Consider the following 26193-nt stretch of genomic DNA (forward strand, 5'->3'; position numbering starts at 1 on the left):
GAGCCGTGGCACCAAGTGAGGAGCGGGCGCGATGGGGGACGCCTGGGTTTGCTGCCCCTTGTGCCATAGCTGAACGGTGATGGCGGCTTTACACTGTAATGCCTGGTTCTAAGGGGCTTTTCTCAGTGTGTGAATTAAATCAACCAGGTTCTAAAGAAAATCAGAGAAAGAGAAATTCCATCCCGGGCCCCCAATGGGTCACCAGCCCGGAGAGACCCAGGGACCTTCTAATGCCCCCGCAGGGACCCTGCCCCCGAGCTGGGGGAGACACTGTCAGGGGTTATGTGGCCAGGCCCCTAGAGAGGGAGGTGACACAGGCTTTGTTTATACGCCATTGGCTAGAGGGCAGCAGAAAGCTGGGGGTCAGGGGGCAGCGTTAAAAGTGCTGCAGGAGCCCGGCTGCATGGTCCCAATGGGTCTTAACTCCCCCATCCCCCTGCTCACCTGCCGGCCCCCAACCAACCAGGAGCCTCCCCCCACCGCTTCCCCCCGGCCCCACGGAGCAGGAAGGGGATGTCCAGCAGATTCGCCCACAGCTAACACCCCTCAAACTCTGCCTCCCCCCCATCTCCCATCCCGCCCCCTGGCCTATCCCTCTTCAAATCCCCCCAAGCCTGCCCCCCGCACACCCTGCCCCCACTCATGGCCCGCCCCTCCTCACACCCTTGTCCCCTGCCCTGTTTCCCCTCAAATGCCCATCCCCTGCCCTCAGTTAAGATGGCCGCCATCACCCAGTGTCCCCAGTGGGCTTGGCGCCAGGCTGCCCTCTGGGAAATGCAGCTACCTGGGCTGGGAGGGGGGCAGTGTGGGGGGCAGGAGAATACGGGGTGTCATAAACATACAGCTACGGGTAGCACAATTCCCTCTTTACCCTGTAAAGGGTTAATTTCTGCTTTACTTGTAAAGGGTTAAGAAGCTCAGATAACCTGGGGGGCACCTGACCAAAAGGACCCATAAGGGGAGAAGATACTTTCAGATCTGGGGGGGAAGGTTTTGGTCTGTGTCTCTCGGAGCCAGCCAGGAAACCAGGCAGGGAAATTCCATCTCCTTAAGCATATCGGAACTAAGCACCTGCAAAAATAATAAGTAATAGCAAGGAAATGCATTAGGTTACCTTTTGTTTTGGCTTGTGAATTTTCCCTGTGCTAAGAGGGAGGTTTATCCCTGTTTTGTAACTTTAAAGTTTTGCCTAGAGGGGAAATTCTCTGTGTTCTTGAGTCTTTTGTTATTCTGTAAAGTATTTACCACCCTGATTTTACAGAGATGATTCTTTTACCTTTTCTTTAAGTAAAATTCTTCTTTTAAGAACCTGATTGATTTTTCATTGTTCTTAAGATCCAAGCGTTTGGGTCTGTGTTCACCTGTACCAATTGGGGAGGATGTTATTCTCAAGCCTCCCCGGGAAAGGGGGTGCCGGGCTTGGGGGAATATTTGGGGGGAATAGGACTCCGAGTGGTCCTTTCCCTGATTCCTTGTCTAAATCACTTGGTGGTGGCAGAGATACTGTTCAAGGTGGAATTTGTGTCTTGGGAAAGTTTTTAACCTAAGCTGCTAAAAATAAGCTTAGGGGGTCTTTCATGCGGGTCCCCACATCTGTACCCCAGAGTTCAGAGTGGGGAAGGAACCCTGACATGGGGGGTGGCAGAATATGGGGGAACATTGGGGGCTGAGGGGAAGGAGCTGAGGGGGGTAGGGCAGTGGCGGGGACGGGGGGCCAATGGATGTTGCCCCCCTTGGTTGGGGGGTGCCTGGGTTCCCCCTTGTGAGCATTTAAGGGTGGATCTTCCCCATGGCCATGGGGGGCACTGGGGGGCATAGCGTGCCCCTGGCTCCCTGCCTCTCCCAAGCCGGCCAGAGGTGCCCCAGCTCAGCTGGAGTTTTGGCCGAAAAACAAATCCCTCCACACACACCCCATCTTCCGACTCCATTAGGGAGGAGTCCATCCCCATCCCCCCATCCCGCTCGCCCCCATTCCCTTTCCACCTCCCCCCCCTCTCCCGTCTCCCCTGAAACGCCCATCGTCACCCCTCCAGCACCCACCCACCTGCCCCCTTTCTTGCTCCCCTCAAATTCCTGTCCCCGACTCCCTCCCTGATCTCAGCCCATCTCCCCTTTAATCCCTCCCCCCCGCCCTCGGCCTGTCCCCCAAACTCCCGTCCCGGCTGCTCTTTGCAGAGGGTCTCACAGGCCCAGAGGGCTCAGGGGGGTTGGAAACTCTCTCCCTCACCAGTGTTACCCAGGCCGGGCGCCGGGGCTCGTTTCAAACCGAGCCCCTGGTTCTACTCGGCTCCTGGGCAAAACCCCAGCAGCAGCCGCTCACAGGCAAAGCTTTCCGGTTAACCCCCCGGCCAAGGAATCACACCCGGCCTGTCTATTGAAACGGGGGCTGAGCGACCGCGGCCAACAGCCGGAGTCAGCCCGGCTCCAAGTCTCGCTCCTTCGGGAGTCACCGGAGCAGAGCCGCTTGTGTCCAGACCAGCCGGGCTGTGGGGGGAGGAACCGGTTCATTTACTCTCCGGAGGGACGGGCAGGGCGGCCGCTAACCCCGCGCCTAGTGTAAGCGGGGGAAGGGTCCTGCTATTGTGGGGAACTTTCCTGGCTTATACCCGCCCCGGTGGGATTGGCTGGTGAAAGGATCTGAGTCCTCGCTCCCACTCCCTTTACCCAGAGGCCTGCCTGACCTCGAGGGCTCCCCTTCCTCCCTCCCGTGCGGCAGAGTCCTCGTAACCCCGGCAAGGCTGGGCCCCGGATCCCTGGGGGCTCGACCCCCAGTCTTGTTGTGGTCACTTAGGACAGGGGTGAGGGTGTCCCCACTCCAGGACACTCTCTTTGCACCGGATGCTTCCCTGACCCACTGATCAGTACACAGAGTTCAGAGCACGTACAATTTATTAAACAGCAACTCATAAAAAATAAATAAAAATGGGGAAGTTTAAAGGAAACAAGTCACCCTGCCCTGTGGGCACAGGGACACCACAAACAGGCGTGTCTGACGGGAAAGTTCACAGTCTGTTCCTCACCGGTCTCAGGTCTCTTTCCCAGGCCCTGGTCATGCCAGTGTGATACCACACGGTGACAATCTGTAGATTGTGGAAGAAACTACCTCCACTCTCAGGTTGAAAGCAACAAAACCAGACAGAGCTTTATTCAGGACATGCAATTGCAAGAGAAGAACACAGCTGACAGAGAGCATCTCTGCCTCAGGGCTTGGCTACACTTACAAATTTGCAGCACTGCAGCAGGGTGTGAAAACACACCCTCTCCAGCGCTGCAAATTGCGGCGCTGCAAAGCGCCAGTGTGGTCAAAGCCCCAGCGCTGGGAGCGCGGCTCCCAGCGCTGTCCGTTATTCCCCACAGGGAGGTGGAGTACGGACAGCGCTGGGAGAGCTCTCTCCCAGCGCTGGCGCTTTGACTACACTTAGCGCTTCAAAGTGTAGCCACAGCCTCAGTTTCTCCAAAGTGCAATCGATGTCACACAAGCATTTATGCATTTTAGTGGCCTGCATTAATTAACAACATCTGCAATTTGTTGGTTATGTCCTGCCCAGTCCTGTATTTTCTCACTTCTGTTCTCAAACCATCGCTATCTCAAGGCTGGGTCACACGGACTCCACTCTGCCGTCTTCCCACCCGCTTCTGATGTGAGTCCTGCTTCTACGGGTCCCGCAATATTAGGCTAAGACTTAGCACGACGGTTGCTCTGTTTCTTACAACTGAGAGGCCTACATTTAAATCCTTTAACCCTGTTTCCACAACATCTAAGTAGCAGCGTGGAGCCCCCGTATTCACCGCTACGATAGAATTATGATGGGTTGGGTACAAAGTTGTCTCGTGAGGCATCATTTTAAAAGTCTTGAGCTGCTGAACATTCATGTCCTGTTGCTCTGTGTGTGCTAAACTTGTGTGGGACGTTCTGAAGCGTTGCTGGGTGTGCTACTGAAATGTGTTGTGAGGTTGGGAGAAGCCCACAGCCAACCTTTCAGCTGCAACAAAGGACCAGCCAGACACTGTTAATGGCTCATCAACACCCATCAAGGAAAGAATTCACTATCCCAGCGACTGTGCACAATGGAGACTGCTGGACCAATGGGGACTGCCTGATCCCCGGGTCACAGCAAAGATCTTTCCAGCAAACTGGAAGAAAATATAAAACTGGGGAAGGGACATAATCCCTGGGCTTCTCTTCCCCACAACTCAACATCTGGAGTAACATCTGGAGTATAAAAACTTTGCACTGCAGAAGGGTGGTCCCAGGCTGGAATGGAGTCTAGTCTGTGTATTGAGGATCTGTAACCTGCTTGTACCATCTGTCAGGGGGAGACGCTGCCTGATTCAAATCCTGTTTTGTTTGTAGAACTTAGACTGTGAATTTATTTTTATTTCTTAAGTAACCAACTCTGATCTCGGCGCTTGCTCCTTATAACCATTTAAAATCTCTCCTTCAGGAGTTAATAAATCTGTTTTATATTTGACCTAAACAGTGTGTTTTGGTTGAAGTGCTGGGAAATCTCAGCTCAGTACCTCTCTTTGGCACTGGGAGCTGGCCAACCAAAAACTCTGCTAAGTGTCAGTGCGGGGCAAACACTCCCCTCACATTAGCAGACAGGAGGTGGGGGAGAGGCAGGATGGAGACGGGGGTGAAATGTGGCTTCTGGGGATGGTGACGACTCTGGATGCGGGTTAGTGACAAGTGGGTGTATTGGCTGCAAGGCGACCCCGACCCCTGCTGCTCGGCCCCTGGGTGGTTACAATCCGGGCAGGGCCGGCCCCGTGTTGGATCCGTTCTCCTTAGGCAGGGCAGGTGGGGTGGGTGCCACACACCCGACTGCAGCACCCGATGGGAAGCCAGGAGCGTGAGCTAGGAGAGGAGGAGAGACTCAGCGGGGCAGAAAATAACCCAACCAGGGAAGGGAGAAGGATCTCCAGGGCCTTCGCGGCGCTGCTAATCAGCTATCCCCACGGGCGCGATGGGGGCTGCAGGGCGCCCCCCCCCGCCCCATGGCCACTGATGGGCCCAGCTGCCCCCAGATAGAGTTGCCACCTGTCTAATCACACACACCCAAACACCCTTGCCCCCCTCTTCCCCGATGCCTCCCCTTATCTGAGGCCCTGCCCTGCTCACTCCATCCCCCCTCCCTCCGTCGCTTGCTCCCCCCACCCTCACTCACTTTCACCGGCCTGGGGCAGGGGGTTGGGGGCGGTGCGGGGGGGTGGGTTCTGGGCTGGGCAGAGGGATTTGGAGTGTGGGAGGGGGCCCTGGGCTGAGGATTGGGCAGGGGCTGGGGGTGCATGATAGGGTGCATGGTGCTGGCTCTAGGAGGGGGCTCTGAACTGGGTCAGGGGATTGGGGTGCAGGGTGAGGGCTCTGGGAGGGAGTTTTGGTGTGGGAGGGGTTCTGGGTTGGGGCAGTGGGGTTGGGTGCAGGGGTGAGGGGTTGGGGCAGGGATTGGGGGCAGGGAGTGAGGGGGTGGACTCTGGGAAGGAGGTTGGGTGCAGGAGGGGATGCAGGGCTGGGGCAGGGGGTCGGGGGGCAGGAGGGAGTGAGAGGTGCTGACTCTGGCTGAGTGGTGCTTACTTCAGGTGGCTCCTGGTCGTCGTCGCAGTGGGGCTCAGGCAGGCTCCCTGTCTGCTGTGGCCCTGCGCCACTCTCAGTAGCAACAGGCTCCTCGGAGTTAGACTCATAGACTTTAAGGTCAGAAGGGACCATTATGATCATCTAGTCTGACCTCCTGCACAACGCAGGGCACAGAATCTCGCCCACCCACTCCTGTCACAAACCTGTGTCTGAGCCATTGAAGTCCTCAAATCGTGGTTTAAAGACCTCAAGCTGCAGAGAAACTTCCAGCAAGTGACCTGTGCCCCACGCTGCAGAGGAAGGCGAAACACCCCCAGGGCCTCTGCCAATCTGCCCTGGAGAAAAATTCCTTCCCAACCCCAAATATGGCGATCAGCTAAACCCTGAGCATGTGGGCAAGACTCACCAGCCAGACACCCAGGAAAGAATTCTCTGTAGTAACTCAGATCCCAACCCATCTAACATCCCATCACAGGCCATTGGGAACTGCTAATAGTCAAAGACCAATCCCATCATACCATCCCCTCCATAAATTTATCAAGCTTAGTCTTGAAGCCAGATATGTCTTTTGCCCCCACTGCTCCCCTTGGAAGGCTGTTCCAGAACTTCACTCCTCTGATGGTTAGAAACCTTCGTCTAATTTCAAGTCTAAACTTCCTGATGGCCAGTTTATATCCATTTGTTCTTGTGTCCACACTGGTACTGAGCTTAAATAATTCCTCTCCCTCCCTGGTATTTATTCCTCTGATATATTTGTAGAGAGCAATCATATCCTCCCTCAGCCTTCCTTTGGTTAGGCTAAACAAGCCAAGCTCTTTGAGTCTCCTTTCATAGGACAGGTTTTCCATTCCTCGGATCATCCTAGTAGCCCTTCTCTGTACCTGTTCCAGTTTGAATTCATCCTTCTTAAACATGGGAGACCAGAACTGCACACAGTATTCCAGATGAGGTCTCACCCGTGCCTTGTTCAATGGTACTAACACCTCCTTATCTCTACTGGAAATACCTCGCCTGATGCATCCCAAGACCGCATTAGCTTTTTTCACGGCCATATCACATTGGCGGCTCATAGTTATCCTGTGATCAACCAATGCTCCGAGGTCCTTTTCCTCCTCGGTTACTTCCAACTGATGCGTCCCCAGCTTATAACAATAATTCTTGTTATTAATCCCTAAATGCACGACCTTGCACTTTTCACTATTACATTTCATCCTATTACTATTACTCCAGTTTACAAGGTCATCCAGATCTTCCTGTAGGATATCCCGGTCCTTCTCTGTGTTGGCAACACCTCCCAACTTTGTGTCATCCGCAAACTTTATTAGCACATGCCCACTTTTTGTGCCAAGGTCAGTAATAAAAAGATTAAATAAGATTGGTCCCAAAACCGATCCCTGAGGAACTCCACTAGTAACCTCCTTCCAGCCTGACACTTCACCTTTCAGTACCACCCGCTGTAGTCTCCCCTTTAACCAGTTCCTTATCCACCTTTCGATTTTCATATTCATCCCCATCTTTTCCAATTTAGCTAATAATTCCCCATGTGGAACCGTATCAAATGCCTTCCTGAAATCGAGGTAAATTAGATCCACTGTGTTTCCTTTGTCTTAAAAGTCTGTTACCTTCTCAAAGAAGGAGATCAGGTTGGTTTGGCACAATCTACCTTTTGTAAAACCATGTTGTAATTTGTCCCAGTTACCATTGACCTCAATGTCCTTAACTACTTTCGCTTCAAATTTTTTTCCCAAGACCTTGCATACTACAGATGTCAAACTAACAGGCCTGTAGTTGCCCAGATCACATTTTTTCCCTTTCTTAAAAATAGGAACTATGTTAGCAATTCTCCAGTCGTACAGTACAACCCCTCAGTTTACTGATTCGTTACAAATTCTTGCTAATGGACTTGCAATTTCATGTGCCAGTTCCTTTAATATTCTTGGATGAAGATTATCTGGGCCCCTCGATTTAGTCCCATCAAGCTGTTCGAGTTTGGTTTCTACCTCACATGTGGTAATATCTACCTCCATATCCTCATTCCGATTTGTCATCCTGCCATTATCCCTAAGCTCCTCATTAGCCTCATTAAAGACTGAGGCAAAGTATTTGTTTAGATATTGGGCCATGCCTAGATTATCCTTAACCTCCATTCCATCCTCAGTGTTTAGCGGTCCCACTTCTTTTTTCTTTGTTTTCTTCTTATTTATCTGGCTATAGAACCTTTTACTATTGCTTTTAATTCCCTTTGCAAGGTCCATCTCTACATTGCTTTTCGCCTTTCTCACTTTATCCCGACATGTTCTGACCTCAATAAGGTAGCTTTCCTTGCTAATCCCTCCCATCTTCCACTCCTTGTAGGCTTTCTGCTTTTTCTTAATCACCTCTCTGAGATGCTTGCTCATCCAGCTTGGTCTACAACTCCTGCCTATGATTTTTTCCCCGTTCTTGGGATGCAGGCTTCTGATAGTTTCTGCAACTTTGACTTGAAGTAATCCCAGGCCTCCCCCGCCTTTAGATCCACAAGTTCTTCAGTCCAATCCACTTTCCTAACTAATTTCCTTAATTTTTTAAAGTTAGCCCTTTTGAAATAAAAAACCCTAGTCCCAGATCTATTTTTGTTTATCCTTCCATCTAGTTTGTACTGAATTAGCTCATGATCACTCGAACCAAGGTTGTCCCCTACAACCATTTCTTCTACGAGGTCCTCACTACTCACCAAAACCAAATCTAAAATGGCATCCCCTCTTGTTGGTTCTTCAACTACTTGGTGAAGGAATCCATCAGCTATCACATCCAGAAACATCTGAGCCCTATTATTGTTACTAGCACTTGTCCTCCAGTCTATATCTGGGAAGTTCAAGTCTCCCATGATCACCCAATTCCCATTAGTGTTTACTTCATTAAAAACATTAAAGAGGTCTCTATCCGTATCCAAATTGGATCCCGGCGGTCTGTAGCACACCCCAAGCACTATCTCAGGGGAGGGTCTAGTAGCTTTCTTTCCCAGTGTGATTTTTGCCCAGACAGACTCTGTCTTATCCATTCCATCACTTCTTATTTCTTTACAGTTAACCTCATCATTGATACACAACGCTACTCCACCACCTTTGCCTTTATTTCTGTCTTTCCTAAACAGCACAGACCCTTCAATACCTGTACTCCAGTCATGACTACTGTTCCACCATGTTTCTGTTATCCCTATAATATCCGGGTTCACTTCCTGCACCAGTAGCTCTAGTTCCTCCATTTTGTTACCTAGGCTCTTCGCATTGGTGAACAAACATCTTAATTCTTGCTGTTTGGCTTCACTGACATTATCCGGTTAGGCCCAGACATTCTACCACCAGTATCACCCATTAGACTGGTATCTACACTACCCTTCCCCCGTCTCTCCGTTCTCCTGTCCACGGCTGTATCCTCTCTTACTTTGTTTTTTTCCTTCTCAATGTTAAATTCCGGTGTGGAGATTACCTGGACATCTCCCAACCATCTCCCCCAAATTCCTAGTTTAAAGCTCTCTTCATCAGTTGTGCCAACCTCCATCCTAGAAGTCTATTTCCCTCCCTCCTCCATCTGATTCAATCCTCTGCCCATCTGTCCCTCCAGCGTTTTACCGACTGCCGCCTGGAACCGCACCGCTCTGAGCCTTCAGTTCACCCTCAGCACAGTACAGCTAAATCTCCCCTGTATCCAGGTGGGCTCTGCCTGCTCTCCCCTGCCAGCCAGAACCTCTCCTCCCAGCTGGGCATCTGATATCACCGGCCCCAACAGCTTCTCCCCTGTCCTTTGTCTTCTGTCCCAGGTAAATCGGTCGCCTGGGTCTCCTCTCCTCTCTTCTGTCCTCTGGCCCCTCTGGCTGGAACCGGCTGGTCAGGTCACCGAGCTCCTGTCCCCGCAGCCCATTGTCCTCCCACTTGCCAGAACCTCAGTTCATTTCCCAGCCTCAGTGACACACTCAGGGCCCCTGAGGACAACAAGTGAGAGGGGACGCCCCATCTGGCCCTGGGCAGGGACTGGCTGGCTCAGGGGGGCAGGGAATAGGTCACGGGGCCTGTCCCCTGTAGGGGGCACCGGCTCCCATCCGGCCCGGGGCGGGGCCTGGCTGGCTCGGGGTGGGGTGGGGAATGGGGTGCGGGGCCTGTCCCCTTTAGGGGGCGCCAGCTCCCATCCGGCCCCAGGGCAGGGACTGGCTGGCTCGGGGTGGGGTGGGGAATGGGGTGCGGGGCCTGTCCCCTTTAGGGGGCGCCAGCTCCCATCCGGCCCCAGGGCAGGGACTGGCTGGCTCAGGGGGGCAGGGAATGGGGCAGGGGCCCATCCCCTCTAGGGGGCGCTGGCTCCCATCCAGCAGTGTTGTTCCCGTTCTGTGGCCTTCACGCTGGGTCTCAGGCGTCCACCCCCCCCGGGCATGACACCCCCTGGTGCCACCTGTCCAGCCTTCCACCCCAAGAAAGAGACCCAGCCCCAGAGGCGCCTTGTTGGGGTGCACTGGTGGAGGGTGGGGCTGTGTATGTTGCCATGTGTACATGCTGGGGGGGGGGGCTCTCCAGGCCCACTTACCCCTTCGGCAAACACAGTTGTGTGTGGGGGGAGCCCTTCCCCGGGGTTTCTGGCCTCTATGCCTCAGTTGCCCCCGCTGCACCATGGGGCTAGTGACCCTGCCCCACCCCAGTGCGCTGCGGGGCAGGCAGGCCAGTCTGTGAACAGCTCAGATGGGGAGTGAGGGGCTGGGCCAGCCCGGTGTTTACAAGCGGCTGGTTCCTGGCAGAGCCGAGATGCCGGTAAGGCTGCTGGCTTCCTAGCAGCCGTTAGCGGAGGCGCACGGCAGAATGCTAAACAGCAATCACAACAAAGGCCGTGTGCCAGAAGGGGAGAGCGTTGGGGGGCTGCTGGTTGCGCCCCAGAGCCCCACCCATTGCCATCACCCCCCCTCCCCGCTGCCCACGAGGGATCTCCACCCACCTCCCCCCCGTTTGGCCCTCGGTGTCGGTGCCACCTGGCAACTCAGAGCTGAGGCCTGTGAGCTCGGTGCATGAGTGGGGATGGGAATGAGTTTGCTAGAGCAGCTCCCCCGCCCCTGCAAGGGCCAAAGTGTGGGGAGGGGCTGCCGGGGGGATGTCAGTGTGGGTGTGTGTCCCGGCCGCCCCCTGCTGGAGGGAACCAGGACTGCCTCGCTCTGTGTCATAGCCCTCACACTGCTCCCAGCGAGTGGGGATTCCCCGATCGACCCAGCGGCAGGGCCTGGAGCCCCAGTAGGGAAGCGCCATGCGGGCTGGGAGGCTGGAGCGCCAGGTTACACTGCTTCTGGGGCGGCCGTTCTCTTCTCTCCTGCCTGTGCCGCTCGGCCAGCTCTGTCCCCGGGCCTGCCCGGCTCGCGGCCATCGACTCTCTGGGTGAAACAGCTGCCGCACCCCTCACCAGAGGGGGTCGCATCCCAGTGCTGGGCGAGGGCCCCCGTGCTGCAGCCCAGAGTGATCCCATCTCCCCCAGGTGTAACACACACTCCCAGCGCGGGTACAGGGGGGCTGCAGGGTGCCGGGGGGCTGGTTTGCGGTTCTGTGTTTATTACAAATCTGGAGATTAACAAGATGCAAAATAACACAAACAGCTGCCTCAGCACATCCCCTCCCCCTCCTGGTGCTGAGCCCCCCTGGCCACCCACGCATGGGGCTGGGTGGGACAGAACCAACTGGAGGGAGGGTTATGGGGGGGCTATAAGCCAAGCCCATTATCGGGGGGAATCACTCTGTTACCCCCGGTTGCCAACGCTCCCTGCCCCGTCGCTGCGATAACTCCCCCTGGGTTCACGCTATGCGGGTGGGTGGGGGGCTCCCCTGCACCCCAGGGGCTCTGCCCGTGGGGCTCCTAGCTGACATCGATGGCGGAGTACAGGACGGGCTTGGGGGCAGGGGCCGGGCCCCCCCGCTTGGCCTGAAGCGCCTGGCGGTCCAGCTCGGCGTAGGTGTGTCCCTCGGCGACGGGGTCGGGCTCCTGGGGCTGGGAGGGGAGAGATACACCGTGTGTGTGTGTGTGTGTGTGTGTGTGTGTGTGTGTGTGTGTGTGTGTGTGTGTGTGTGTGAGAGAGAACACCAACACACACACCAGACAGTTCTGATCCCAGCCACCAGGCGGCAGCAATGCCCCCCACAGCCCCCGTCCCCACACGCACAGTTGCTCTGACATGCTCCGTCCTGTCCAGCAGGGGGCTCCCGAGAGCTGCTCTTCCCCCAACCCCCAGGGAATCCAGCAACACCCCCCCACCCCCACCCACTCCAGCCCACAGAGCCCCATGGGGCAGAGATCAGGGAAACTGCCCCCCGGCACCTGCCCCCCACGGAATTCCACTGACCCTCCGCAAACCTTAGACAAATGCAAACGTTTGCAGGATGGTTTGAGGGGGGTCGAGGTGAGTTGGGGGGGTGCAGGGTCAGGCTCTTATTCTCTGTGTTCTGGGTCTCCTGCCCCTCTCGGCAGGGGGGAGCCCCAATGCTGATCCCCAGCTCCGGTGTCTGCCCTGAGGGGCTACGGGGGGGGTCAGGCAGAGTCTGGGGGTGCTGGCATCGGAACACGGCTCTAGTGGGACCTGTGCCGGGCCAGATGGCTTGTGTGGGGCAGGGGGAGGCTGGATGGTTCATTGGTGTGGGGGGGGCGAGGAGTGGGGGGCACTTACCAAGACATCCAGCTGTGTCCCTTCACCCAGGAGGGTGTCTGTGGAATAGAGACACCCCCCCAGTGAGCGGCTGGGTCCAGATCTGGGCCCTGGGCCCAGCCCCTCACTCCCCATCTGAGCTGTTCACAGACTGGCCCGCCTGCCCCGCTGCACACTGGGGTGGGGCAGGGTCACTAGACCCATGTTGCAGCGGGGGAAACTGAGGCACAGAGGGAGGCGAGGCACCCCCAAAGGCACTCAGTGAGTCAGGGCTTCACCCCACATCAGCATGTCCCCCCACAGGACACAGACCCTGCCAGGGGGCACCCGCCCCTCCCCCCTGCTCCATGGCTGCCCCCTCATGTGTGACTTACAGACTGTGGTTGCAGGCTCGGACTCCCTATGGGGAGAAAGAAAGAGAGAGATAATAACAGAACCCAGGAGTCCTGGCTCCCAGCCCCGCTATTGTAACCACTAGACCCCACTCCCCATCCCGAGCCAGGGAGAGAACCCAGGAGTCCTAGCTCCCAGCTCCTCTGATCTAACCATTAGATCCTAGTCGCCTCGCAGACCCGGAGAGAAAACCCAGGAGTCCTGTGTCCTGTATCAGGTAGATCTGGGGTGGGGAGCGGAGCTGGGATCTCACCTGCTCTGTATCCAGAATCGTCCTTTCCCTGCAAAGACATGAAGCAGAATCGTCCATCGATCGACCCGTGTACCAGCCCTGCCCCCAGCCCTATAGGGCAGCCGGGATGGGGAGCCCCGGAGAGACACCCCACCGCTCTGCCTGGGGAGCATCTCACCCTCCAGCCGCTGAGCCTGGATACCCTAAAGACAGGTCCAGCCCCCTGCACCACAGCGCCCCCTAGTGAGCCCTTACCCACCCCCTGCAGCAGAGCGCCCCCTGGTGACCCCCACCCCTGCAGTCCCGAGCCCCCCATTGAGCCTACACCCCCTGCAGCACAGCGCCCCCTAGTGCTGCCCAGGGGCTTTGGGGCCAGCTCTCCCTGCCAGGGGAGACGCCCCCTGCTGGGCCCCTGCCCCACCCCCTGGGTTTCCTTCCCCGTCTCCCATCCAAGCCGTGACCCCTTCCCAGCCCGGCTTAGCAGCGGGTTTAACCCTTCCCTCGCTGGGCGGGACACTCACTTCCTCGGGTTCGTCTGTAGCAGAGGAAGGCCAGGAGGAGGAGGAGGAGGAGGCCGGTGGCGATGATGGGGATGCTCAGCTTCAGTTCTGATCGCCCTGGGAAGCAGCACCAGGCCATGAGCGGTTGGTTCAGTACCTGCTACCCCAGTCCCTCCCCCTTGAGGGCCCAGGGACCCACAGCAGAACAGTCTATGGGGCTAGTGGGAGGGGCAGGAGCAGAGGGGATTCTGGGTAATAGCGGTAGGGGGTTCACTCCCAATGGCAGAGGGCTGTACTGGGGTGGGGGCAGGGTGTGTGGGGGGATGTACCTCAGGCCCCATGTACCCTGTGAAGCCAGCTGGGCCCGGATCCTACAGCATCCCCAGACTCGGGTCCTGCCCCTGTCCTGGCAATTTCTCAGCAGCTTCAGCTCCCTTCTGCGTAGGAATCATATGGGTGGGAGGATGGCAGTGTGGGGGGACTTCTGGCTGGGGAGGGCGCTTTGATGTCATTGGGAGAGCCATGCCCTGCTGAAATGATCAGCAGCGGAAGACGTAACGGTGCTGTCATCGAAACGGTCATCATTAAGTGCCAGAGTCAACAGCATGTCACTCTGGATCGGTGGGTTCAAGTGTTAACACCACCTCTATCTGGACTGAAAGGTTCCAGGGTTAATGCCCCACTGGGCAGCACTCCAGCGAAGGGAGAGCCCTGTGTCTGAGCCGTTCCCCCAGCCAGCCCCGGTACCTGGCCTTGCGGTGCCTGGGCGGGTGGAAGGCGGTGTCGTTCCCGGCTGAGTCAGGTTGTTTCCCCCTGTGGGAATAGAACCGCCGTGTGTCAGGGGCGGGGCGCGGGGCTGAGAAAGCTGGAGCCCGGGTATCTATGGTTCGTTATACAGGGAACTTTCCTCCCCACAACCAGCAATGGTGGCTCTTCCCTGGGCTGAGCCGGCGTCCTTGGGGAGAGGATAGGACCTAGGCATTCGGGCTGGCTCAGCACCCCCAGGATCCCAGAATGGGGAGGATCAGCCCAGCGAGACCCTGAGCGCAGATACAGCCCCTGCCTGGCCCCACGGAAACCGGAACCAAAATCATCACTGACTAGTATTAATTACTAGGAGCCCCTGTCCTGGGCCAGCTCCCCTGTGTGCTCGGAGCTGTACGGACACACGACACAGAGACGGTCCCTGTCCCAGCCAGGTGCCATTCACACCTGGAGTCACTGCGGAGCAGGTCTGGGTGCGGCTGTTCCTATTTGGGAGGAGGAACGTCCCTGTGTCTGTAGAGCTACAGGGGAGCTTGTCTAAGAGCTGGGGCTGTATCAAACCAGGGGCTCTAATACCGACAGCCCAGACTCGCTCTGAGATCACCGGTGGGGGTTGGGAATAGGGTGAGCAGATGTCCCGATTTTATAGGGACAGTCCCGATATTTGGGGCTTTTTTTTATATGGGCTTCTATTACCCACCACTCCCCTGTCCTGATTTTTCACACTTGCAGTCTGGTCACCCTAGCTTGGAACCACACGGGATTCATCATTTCGGGTAGACAAGGTCTTAGTCCATGTGATGTAGCAGGGGCTGTCTGTGTGGGGGATGGGAGAGCCAGGGAGGATTTAGGTGAGGGACAGGTATTCAGCCTGTAACCTGAGCTAGGCATGGGGGAGGGGAGGTCGACACCTCTGGCCAGGGAGCGAGACAAAGGAGAGCAGCTGAGTGGAGAGGGTTGAGTCAGTTTTCGGTTTTGGGACCGGGGGGGGGGGGTGGGTTTGCAGGGGAACCTGTGCTGGAATCCAGACACCCTGAACCCCGAGAAAGGCCAGAGTGAGGGGTCCTGGCTCTGAACACGAGCCCCCCTGTATCCTGTGTTCCTGTTGTCCAATAAACCTTCTGTTTTACTGGCTGGCTGAGAGTCACTGTGGGTCCCAGGAAGAGGGGTGCAGGGCCGGACTCCCCCACACTCCGTGACAACTGGTGGTAGCGGTGGGATCGACTGCACCCCGTGGACGGTGCTTCCTGCAGTAAGTGACTGGGGAGCAGTGAAACGAAGGGGCGATTAACCCCTGGGAGAATGTGACCAGAGAGAAGGACTTTGCAGTAACAGGGTTCCCCGGGGGATCACAGCGAGCGGTCCCAGGGGCGGAGAAGTCTGCAGCTCGACCCTGGCAGAGAGGTGGTGACCTCAAGGACTGGCACACTAGGGGTCCCCCTGGAACCCGTGGGGAGCGGCGAGCACCCCGCCTGTGAGCGGCTAGCAGGAAGATGTTTGCCACGCAGCGCAAGTGTGACCTGGTGGAGCTGTGCAAGCAGCGGGGGCTGCGCAGTGGGAAGCTCACCAAGGACCAGCTGATTGCCCAGCTGGAGGAGGGGGATCGTGTGAATGAACTGATCCCTGTCTCTGAGGGAAGCAGCCTGGCAGATGCAGCGCAGGCACCAGTGTCTGTCCCCGCTGGGAGTGGTCAGCCGGCTGCTGAGGGCTTCCCAAGACCCCCCATTCCTAGGGGGAGGGGGAGGAGGAGCCCAGCAGCGACCGAGGGTGCTGTGACCCCCCCGGCCAGCAGGGGATCCTCCCGGCGAAGCTCACCCCCCCAGCAGGGGAACGTCCCGGCAATGCTCATCCGTGGAGCGCATGCGGCTGGAATGGGAGAGAGAGCTAAAACTGAGAGAGCTGAAGGATCGTGAGAAACAAAGAGACCATGACCGGAAGGAGAAGGAGAGACAGAGGGAGCATGAGGAGAAAGAGGGAACATGAAGCGAGACAGAGGGAACATGAGGCACGACAGAGGGAGCAGGAACTGGAGGAGAACGAGTGACAGCGTCAACATGAGCTGGACCTGGCGAGGCTGGGGGGCAGCAGGCCCCAGGCAGCGGTGAGTGAGGGGGGGCCCAGGACTGCGCGGAGCTTTGATAAGTGCATCCTGGCCCCGCGTACGGAGGGGGAGGACATGGATGACTTCCTAGATGCCTTTGAGACGGCCTGCGAGCTGCATCAGGTGGATCCTGCGGACAGGCTCTGGGTTCTCACCCCCTTACTGGACCCCAAGGCCGTGGCATTGTACGGCCAGCTGGGAGAGGAGGAGAAAGGGAACTATGAACCATTCCAGCAGGCCCTGCTGCGCGAGTTTGGGCTGACCCCTGAGATGTACCGGGAGAGGTTCCGGAGTCAGGATAAAACCCCTGAGGTCTCCTATCTGCAACTAGCCGTCCGCATGGAGGGGTACGCCAGCAAGTGGGCAGATGGGGCCCAGACGCCGGGGAACGTGATTAAACTGCTGGTACTGGAGCAGCTGTATGAGCGGTGCCCATCCGACCTGAGGCTGTGGTTTAGAGACCAAAAGCCTGAGAACCCGCGACATGCAGGGCGGCTGGCTGATGAGTTTGTGAAGAGCCGGTCGGGGGGTGGCAGGGAGGAGCCCCAAAGGAACAGGCCCGCTGCGATGCAGAGAGAGAGTCATCCTGGGACCTCCCAAAGGGGGAATAGGGAGAGCCCCCTCCCAAGGGGAACGGCCAGCACCAGGGACAACCCGACCGGTTCGAGGGGACCAACGGGACATGAGCTGCTATCACTGTGGCCAGAGGGGCCACATACGGTCCCAGTGCCCCAGGCTCAAGGACAAACTGAGCAGACCGACCCCACACCAGGTCAACTTGGTAGAGACCCAGCCGGATGAGGGGCAGCGTTTGCAGGAAAGGGGGGCTGGCCGCGTACCACCTGCAAAGGAGGGAGGGGGGCCCCGGGTTGACCCTTCCGAGGGGCTGGGTGCTCCCAGCCCTGAGTTTTGGGTTTACAGGGTGGGCACGGGACTACCCCTCCGGAGCGAGTGCCTTGTTCCCCTGGAGGTAGACGGGAAGGAGGCCACTGGGTACTGGGATACGGGCGCAGAGGTGACGCTGGCCTGGGCGGAGGTGGTGGGCCTAGACCGGATGGTGCCCAACACCTACCTGAACCTGAGGGGTGTGATCGGGACTCCATTGAGGGTGCCTGTGGCGAGGGTACACCTAAAGTGGGGGGACAAGGAGGGCCCCAAGGACGTGGGGGTGCACCCACATTTGCTCACGGAGGTGTTAATGGGGGGGGACCTCGAGGACTGGCCCAGCAACGCCCGGGGTGCCCTGGTCGTGACCCGTAGTCAGAGTCGGCGCAGGGCCCTGCGCCCTGACAACAGGGAAGGTACTCTGCCCGAGGCGCAGGACCCTGACCCGATGGGGAGGGAACGCCCAGGGACACGGTTCAGAGAGGCTGTGGCCTCAGACCCAGCCGGGGAGAGAGAGCAGGTCCCCATCCCTGCCCCAGCGGCTGAGTTCCAGGCCGAGGTGCAGAAGGATCCCTCCTTGCGGAAGATAAGGGACCTGGCTGACCTCGGTGGGGAACAGACCATGGGGGGGGGGGGTGGCCGGAAAAGGTTCCTGTGGGAGAAGGGGTTCCTGTACCGAGAATGGGCTCCCCTAGGGAAAATGGAGTCAGGGGGGATCAGGAGGCAGCTGGTGGTACCTCAGAAGTATCACCGCCAGCTGCTGTGCTGGGCCCATGACATCCCCCTCGCAGGGCACCAGGAAGCCTGGCGTACCCAGCAGAGGCTGCTACGGAACTTTTACTGTCCGGGGGTCTTTCCCCATGTCCGGCAGCACTGCCGCTCCTGAGGCCCCTGCCAGAGGGGGGGGAAGGCCCGGGACAAGGGGAAAATGGCGGTAGGACCCTGGCCCGGAGGGGGCCAGGGTCAAAAGGAGGGCTCTGAACCAAGAGAGCCCGAATCACAGCCCCCAGACTGGAACGCAGGGAGAAGGCCACAGCCCAGCGTGCACCCCAGGGGTATTGGGGTGGGGAAAGGGCATGAGCTGCATAAACATTCCCACCGGCAAACTACGAGTGCCCTTGAGTCCCCTCAACCTACAGGAGGGCAGGAAACTGGAATGGCCTGGGGTAACTCTTCCCCCATAACTGGGAGGGTCCTGGGGCCTCTGTGGCAATGTAGGTGGGTTCGAACTTCCCCAGGTCACTGGCTGGAGTGACCCCGCTCAGTTTGGTCTCGAAGGGGGGAGAGGTGTGACGAAGTGGGACTGTTCGTACTGGGGGCTGGGAATGCTGGGTGCAGTTCTTAAGTATCTAGCAAAGCAAAAGGCCAGTGCAACCGAATGCCTGACACTCTGTCTCCTAGCAACTGATGGCCTGGGACCCTCCCCTGTGAAGGTGCAACCAGAGGTGTTGGAGACAAAGGGGTCCCGTGACCTCCTGGCCCGGGAAAGAAGCTGAGCAGAGAGGAGGGGCTGGAGGGGATTGGGCAGACTGGAGCTGGCTGGGGAAGGAAGGGAAGCACAGACAAGGCTCTGATCCCCCAATGGGGGCTGTGGGGCTCCTGGGGCCCAAAGATGGACCTAACAGGGGGGATCCTGTTATCTGTGCCTGCAAGACCCTGTCCTGGACTGTGTTCCTGTCGTCTAAATAAACCTTCTGCTTTACTGGCTGGCTGAGAGTTACTGTGAATAGCAGGAAGCTGGGGGTGCAGGACCCTGACTCCCCCATTCTCTGTGACACCTGTTAGTGGATCTATTCCTGGGGACAAAGGCTGGTTCCCCCCTGGAGGCGATTCCCCTCTCTGATCAGCTGACCCCGGCCCAGCATGCTGAGATCAGAGGGGTGCTGCATCTGTACCAACAGCTGTTTTCCAACCAACCTGGGCGCACTAATTTGACTGTCCACCGGGTGGAGACTGGGTCACATTCCCCTATAAGATGCTCCCCTTTTCGGGTCACCGGGAAAACTGCCCAGGACCTAGAAAGAGAGGTCAGGGACATGCTGGCCTTGGGGGTGATCCAGCCGTCCGCCAGCCCTTGGGCCTCACCAGTGGTGCTGGTCCCCAAGAAGGACGGGTCGATCCAGTTTATCGAAAGCTCAGTGCCATCACCGTATCTGATGCCTACCCCATTCCCAGGCCTGACGAGCTCCTAGACAAGCTGGGAGGTGCTCAGTACCTCAGCACCATGGATCTTACAAAGGGCTACTGGCAAGTGCCGCTGGACGCAGATGCCAGGCTGAAATCGGCCTTTATCACCCCTCTGGGGCTCTACGAGTTTCTGACCCTGCCCTTCGGCCTCAAGGGAGCACCGGCCACCTTCCAGCGGCTGGTGGATCAGCTACTGAGGGGGATGGAGAGTTTTGCCGTGGCGTATATTGACGACATCTGCGTCTTCAGCCAGACCTGGGAGGACCACGTGTCCCAGGTTAAACAAGTGCTGGACCGACTCCTTGAGGCTGAGTTAACCGTAAAGGCTGAGAAGTGCAAGGTGGGGATGGCGGAAGTATCTTACCTGGGCCATCGGGTGGGGAGCGGCTGCCTAAAGCCAGAACCAGCCAAGGTGGAGGTGATCAGAGACTGGCCTGCTCCCCAGTCCAAAAAGCAGGTCCAGGCCTTTATTGGGATGGCGGGGTACTATCGAAGGTTCGTGCCCCACTTTAGCGCCATAGCCGGCCCCATCACTGAGCTGTGCAAGAAGGGGAAGCCAGACAAGGTGGTCTGGACCGAGCAGTGCCAGCAGGCTCTCTGGGCGCTGAAGGAGGCTCTGCTCAGAGGCCCAGTTCTGGCAAATCCAGATTTTGACAAGCCCTTTCTGGTGTTCACCGACGCCTCAGACACGGGGCTGGGGGTGGTGTTAGTGCAGGAGGATGAAAAGGGGGAGAGACACCCCATCGTGTACCTGAGCAAGAAGTTGCTACCCCGGGAGCAGAACTATGCAGCCATCGAGAAGGAATGCCTGGCCATGGTGTGGGCCCTCAAGAAATTGGAGCCATATCTCTTTGGGTGCCACTTCACCGTGTACACCGACCACTCTCCCCTGACCTGGCTGTACCAGATGAAAGGAGCCAACGCCAAGCTCCTGAGGTGGAGCCTGCTCCTGCAGGACTAAGACATGGACATGGTCCACGTGAAGGGAAGTGCCAACCTGATAGCGGACGCGCTGTCACAGAGAGGGGGCCCTGAGCTTCCCCGGGTCACTGGGCAGAGTGACCCCGCTCAGTTAATTCTCGAAGGGGAGAGAGGTGTGATGGAGCAGGGGCTGTCTGTGTGGGGGATGGGAGAGCCAGGGAGGATTTAGGTGAGGGACAGGTATTCAGCCTGTAACCTGAGCTAGGCACGGGGGAGGGGAGGTCGACACCTCTGGCCAGGGAGCGAGACAAAGGAGAGCAGCTGAGTGGAGAGGGTTGAGTCAGTTTTCGGTTTGGGAGCTGGATGGTGGGATTTCAGGGGAACCTAGGCTGGAATCCAGACACCCTGAACCCCCAGAAAGGCCAGAGTGAGGGGTCCTGGCTCTGAACACGAGCCCCCCTGTATCCTGTGTTCCTGTTGTCCAATAAACCTTCTGTTTTACTGGCTGGCTGAGAGTCACTGTGAGTCCCAGGAAGAGGGGTGCATGGCCGGACTCCCCCACACTCTGTGACAGTCCGTCTTTCTATCCGTCACCAGACGTGCTCCCATCTGTCCTCCGCCCTACGTTCCCATGGACCCACATTCCCACAGACCGTGACCGTCCGTCCCCATGGATCTGTCCATCGCCCTCTATCTAGCAGAACTGAACCCATCAGTTCTGTCTGCAGGAACCACCTCCCGCCAAACGGAACGAATGGCCCCGTGGGCATAAGAGCCGGGAACCCTGTTCCCTGAGGGGTGAATTGTTCCATTTCTCCTGCTCACCTTTTCTGTCTGGCTCCGTCGTGGTGGGATTCGTCTGCTTTGGCCCAGCTGAGGTGGTTCGTTCTGTGGGATGAGAACGAGCTGGGATGGGGGAGGGAGGGAACCGAGCACCCAGCTATTGGCCCTGAAAATCCAGGGGCTGCTGCTCCCCCCTGGCTGGGGAACTCCCCAGTGACTCCGTCCCTGCTCCCCATCTGGGCGTCCCCTCTGCTGGGCCCAGGGCTCAGGGCAGAGCTTGGCTCTGAGCATCCCATTGGGGCCAAGACCCCCTGAGGGCCCGGCTCTGGGTGGGGCTGGGAACGGGGACGTGGAGCCAGGCCCCTCACCTGCTACCACCAGCTCCATGGGGTCACTGGGCTTCGACCAGAAGGGCGGTTCCCACTTGGTGCAATATCGGCAGCTGTAGCTCCCTGCGTCTCCCCAGTCTGTGGGGCCCACAGGGTGGGGCTGTGCATTGGGGGGAAGCTCTCCCAGGCCCTGTCCCCACCAAGCCAATCTGGCATCTGTCCAGTGACCCCCCCATATGAAATGAGTCCCACGGGGGTTCAGATGGGGCATTCGCTGTGGGGATCTGCCCCCGGTCCCACCCAGGCAGCCCTTCATGGCTCCCCCTGGGGGCGGCTCCTTGGGCAGCACATACCTGTTTTTGGGGTGGTTGATGGCAATTCACTGCCCTTAGACTCGGTACCTGACCCTGCGCTGCCTGAGCAGGGGGAAGTCGGTGCTGTTTCTGACTGAGTTGGGTCGGTTCCCCCTGTGGGAATAGAACCAGCGTTTTTTCAGGGTAGGGCACAGGGGTGAGAAAGCTGGAGCCCTGGTGTCTGTGGTGAGTTATACACGGACCCCTTCTCCTAGTTGGCAATGGCAGCTCTTCCCCGGGCTGAGCCGGCGTCCCTGGGGAGAGGATGGGACCTAGGGATACGGGCTGGCTCAGCGCCCCCGGGATCCCAGAACAGGGAGGATTGGCAAAGCGAGACCCTGAGCGTAGATACAGCCCCTGGCTGGTGGGATGAACTGGAACTGTTCTTACTGTGGCCTGTGAGTGCTGAGTGCGGGGTGTTGGGAGGACGGTCTGCATTGCGGGATGGGAGACTGACCTTGGGGGAGGATACCTGAGCCTGTAAGGGAGAACCCAGGAAGGGGTTAGAGGCCAGGTGACACCTCTGCCCGGGAAGCTGAACAAAGGCTGGGGGAGGAGACCCTGGAGAGGGAGAGGGTTTTAAGGTGGTGGCTGGTGTAATGGAGGGAAGGTCAGACAGGGCTCTAACCCCCCAAGGGGGCTGTGGTGCTCCTGGTACCCCAAGATGGACCTAACTGGGGAGGAGCCTGTCGTCCGTACCTGCAAGACCTGTCTGGGACTGTGTTCCTGTCGTCTAAATAAACCTTCTGCTTTACTGGCTGGCTGAGAGTCCTGGTGATCACAGGAAGCCGGGGGTGCAGGGCCCTGACTCCCCCACACTCCGTGACAACTGGCTCTACAGAAACCGGCACCAAAATCATTGCTGACTCGTATTAATTACCAGGAGCCCCTGTTCTGGGCCAGCTGCCCTGTGTGCTCGGAGCTGTACGGACACAGGACACAGAGACGGTCCCTGCCCCAGCCAGGTGCCATTCACACCTGGAGCCACTGCAAAGCAGGTCTGGGCGTGGCTTTTCCTATCTTGTCAGGGGTGGCTCTAGGCACCAGCAAAGCAAGCTCCTGCTTGGGGCAGCCAATTTGCAGGGGCGGCAGGGATCCAGCATGGGAGCTGAGAACCAACAGGGGGCTCTGGGAGCTGTAGTTCCTGGCTTAGCTCCCTGCCTATAGAGACAGCCCTGGAGCAGGGAAAGAACTACATTTCCCAGCATTCCCTTGGCCACTACCAATTGGAAAGGGAGGAGAGGGACCTCATGCAGCAGCGTGCTGTGAGTGCTGTGAATGGTAGGGAGACCATATTTTAACATTCAAAAAACAGGACACTCCACGGGGAGGGTAGCCCCACCATGCCTCCATCTACTCCCTTCGACTGCCCCCCACAGAAACGCCAGCCCATCCAACCCCCTGGCTCCCTGTCCCCTGATCACCCCCTCCCAGGACCCCTGCCCCCAACTTCCCCCCAGGACCCCACTCCCTACCTGTCCCCTGACAAATCCCTGGGACTCCCATGCTTATCCAACCGCTGCCTGTCCCCTGACTGCCCCCAAACCTCCGCCCCATCCAACCCTCTTGCTCCCTGTCCCTTGACTGCCCCCCCGGAACCTCTAACCCTTCTCCAATCCCCCAGCCCTTTTACCGTGCCACTCAGACCAGTGTGTCTGGCTCCATGCAGCTCCAGACACAGTGCTGCAGACATGCTGCCGTGCTCCCCCCCTCTCCAACACCCAGCACCTGCCTTCCAGATTGAACACCTCAAAATTCACGAGTGCTCAAGCTCAGTTTGGGAAGCTGTTACTTCATTTCTCCCAAATCAAATATACTGATCCACTGTAACTTGCTGTAGAAAAAGTAGGATAAAATTGAGCAAAAAATGCTTCCCAGTGGTTATTAGGACTGGAATTGCTATTTTCAACAGCCATTGCCATTTCTTTGTTTGTTTGTTTAAAAGGAAGACAGTGATATTGCATTGGCAAATTCCCCATAGAAAGACAGAGTGGAACAAAAGAATAATAAAGGCACCTCAACTTTTCCTTATTTATGGAGCACAGTCTTATAATATGCATCCAGATCTCCTCCAATCACACAAGCTGAAAATTGTTCCACTTTACTGCAGCTCTGTAACCATATGGGAACCAATCCTGTCTGTGTTTTGTGCCTGCTGAATGACCCGCCCTGGGAGTGAGTTACCAGTGACCCAGGGCTGTGGCGGAAGGAGGGTGCAGGAGGAGGGGGGGAGAGCCCAGGGCTGGGGTGGCAGGAGGTGTGTGTGGGGGCACTGGTGGGAAAGAAGGGGGGAGCCCAGGGCTGGGGCAGCAGTGGGGTTGGTAGGGGGGAAAAGGGGAAGCCCAGTGCTGGGGTGGCAGGGGGTGTGGGTAGGGGGAGGAGCCCAGGGCTGGGACGGGGGGCAAAAAATCCCGCCCCAGGCTCGAGCTACCCCCACTTCTGCTGCCCGGGAATCCTTGGGGGGTCTCCCCACAGCTGGTGTTTCCAGGCTGCTTGTGAGCAGCCAACGTGTGCAGCTCCCACTGCTCTGTAACCCGACAGCCCCCATCCCAGGTGGGCATCACACAGCCGGCCCTGGAAGGTAGTCACAGGCTGGGGGCAGGGCCGGCTGGGCAGCCCCTGGGCCCGACTCCTCTGTGCACCCCCAGAGCAGGGAAGGCCGGGACAGAATCCCCCTGGGACAGGCCCCTGCTCTGCAGCTCCCCTGGGGGCAGGGATCCCCCCTCCCTTAGCCTGGAGCCTCCAGCAGCTGCTGCTGTCCCCTTGCTGGGGAACCCACCAGTGATTCTGTCTCTGCCCCCCAGCCGGGCGTCCCCTGAGCTGGGCCCAGGAGTCAGGGCAGAGCCTGGCTCTGAGCATCCCATTGGCGCAGAGACCCCCGATCAGGGGTGTGCAGAGGAATAAAAATGTGACCGCCTTTGGGGGGGCACTTTGTGTGGCCCCCCAGGCAGAGGAGCTGGTTCTGCTCCCCGGAGGAGTTCTGTGCTCCTGCCCCACTGATTCGGGGGGGGCGTGTGCCTGCTTCCCCCCTTTCACATGCCCCTGCCCCTGCAGCGATGATGGGGATGCTCAGCTTCAGTTCTGATCGCCCTGGGAAGCAGCACCAGGCCGTGAGCGGCTGGTTCAGTACTTGCTGCCCCAGCCCCTCCCCCTTGAGGGCCCAGGGACCCACAGCAGAACAGTCTATGGGGCTAGTGGGGGCGGCAGGAGCAGAGGGGATTCTGGGTAATAGTGGTTGGCAGTACACTCCCAATGGCAGAGGGCTGTACTGGGGTGGGGGCAGGGTGTGGGGGGGGATGTACCTCAGGCCCCATGTACCCTGTGAAACCAGCTGGGCCCAGATCCTACAGCAGCCCCAGACTTGGGTCCTGCCCCTGTCCTGGGAATTTCTCAGCTGCTTCAGCTCCCTTCTGCGTAGGAATCATATGGGAGGGAGGATGGCAGTGGGAGGGGCCTTCCTGCTGGGGAGGGTGCTTTGAGGTCATTGGGAGAGCCAGGCCCTGCTGAAATGATCAGAAGCGGAAGACGTAACCGTGCTGTCATCGCAACGGTAATGATTAGGTGCCAGAGTCAACAGCATGTCACTCTGGATCGGTGGGTTCAAGTTTTCACACCACCTCTATCTGGACTGAGAGGTTCCAGGGTTAATGCCCCACTGGGCAGCACCCCAGCGAAGGGGGAGCCCTGCTTCTGAGCCATTTCCCCAGGCTGGCTGTAAACTCAGGCTGACAGATGGGATACACGGGGTCGTTATTCCCGGCGCTGTTCTCCCAGGGGGATACGCACCAAGCCGTGCCCCACACGGGTGGCTTTGTGGTGCCTGTGGGCAGAACAACATCCCGATTTGTGGGGTCCCCAGAGTGGGGCTGTTTCCAGGGCTAGTTTGATGGTGATTCCCCCCCGCCAGCCCCGCTACCTGGCCTTGTGGTGCCTGGGCGGGTGGAAGCCGGTGTCGTTCCCGGCTGAGTCAGGTCGTTTCCCCCTGCGGGAATAGAACCGCCGTGTATCAAGAGCGGGGCTGAGAAAGCTGGAGCCCGGGTATCTATGGTTCGTTATACAGGGAACTTTCCTCCCCACAACCAGCAATGGTGGCTCTTCCCCGGGCTGAGCCGGCGTCCCTGGGGAGAGGATGGGACCCAGGCATTCGGGTCGGCTTAGCACCCCCGGGATCCCAGAATGGGGAGGATCAGCCCAGCGAGACCCTGAGCGCAGATACAGCCCCTGCCTGGCCCCACGGAAACCGGAACCAAAATCATCACTGACTAGTATTACTTACTAGGAGCCCCTGTCCTGGGCCAGCTCCCCTGTGTGCTCGGAGCTGTACGGACACACGACACAGAGATGGTCCCTGCCCCAGCCAGGTGTCATTCACACCTGGAGTCACTGTGGAGCAGGTCTGGGTGCGGCTGTACCTATTTGGGAGGAGGAACGTCCCTGGGTCTGTAGAGCTACAGGGGAGCTTGTCCAAGAGCCGGGGCTGTATCAAACCAGGGGCGCTAATACCGACAGCCCAGACTCGCTCTGAG

General features: G+C 58.2%; 1 protein-coding gene across 1 annotated transcript in view; it reads right to left on the bottom strand.

Moving 5' to 3' along the window:
- LOC120393548 (mucin-5AC-like) overlaps positions 1–26193 on the bottom strand; it is a 353632-nt gene that overhangs the window by 76472 nt on the left and 250967 nt on the right. Inside the window, exons 26-29 of the mRNA XM_039518169.1 lie at positions 25584–25649; positions 21668–21781; positions 21028–21090; positions 14091–14156 (exon numbers count right to left, since the gene is read on the bottom strand). Of these exons, the coding sequence (XP_039374103.1) occupies positions 14091–14156; positions 21028–21090; positions 21668–21781; positions 25584–25649 (309 nt within the window). The remainder of the gene's footprint in view (positions 1–14090; positions 14157–21027; positions 21091–21667; positions 21782–25583; positions 25650–26193) is intronic.

This window comes from Mauremys reevesii, unplaced genomic scaffold, assembly GCF_016161935.1.
Source record: "Mauremys reevesii isolate NIE-2019 unplaced genomic scaffold, ASM1616193v1 Contig23, whole genome shotgun sequence".
NCBI classification, from domain to species: domain Eukaryota; kingdom Metazoa; phylum Chordata; order Testudines; family Geoemydidae; genus Mauremys; species Mauremys reevesii.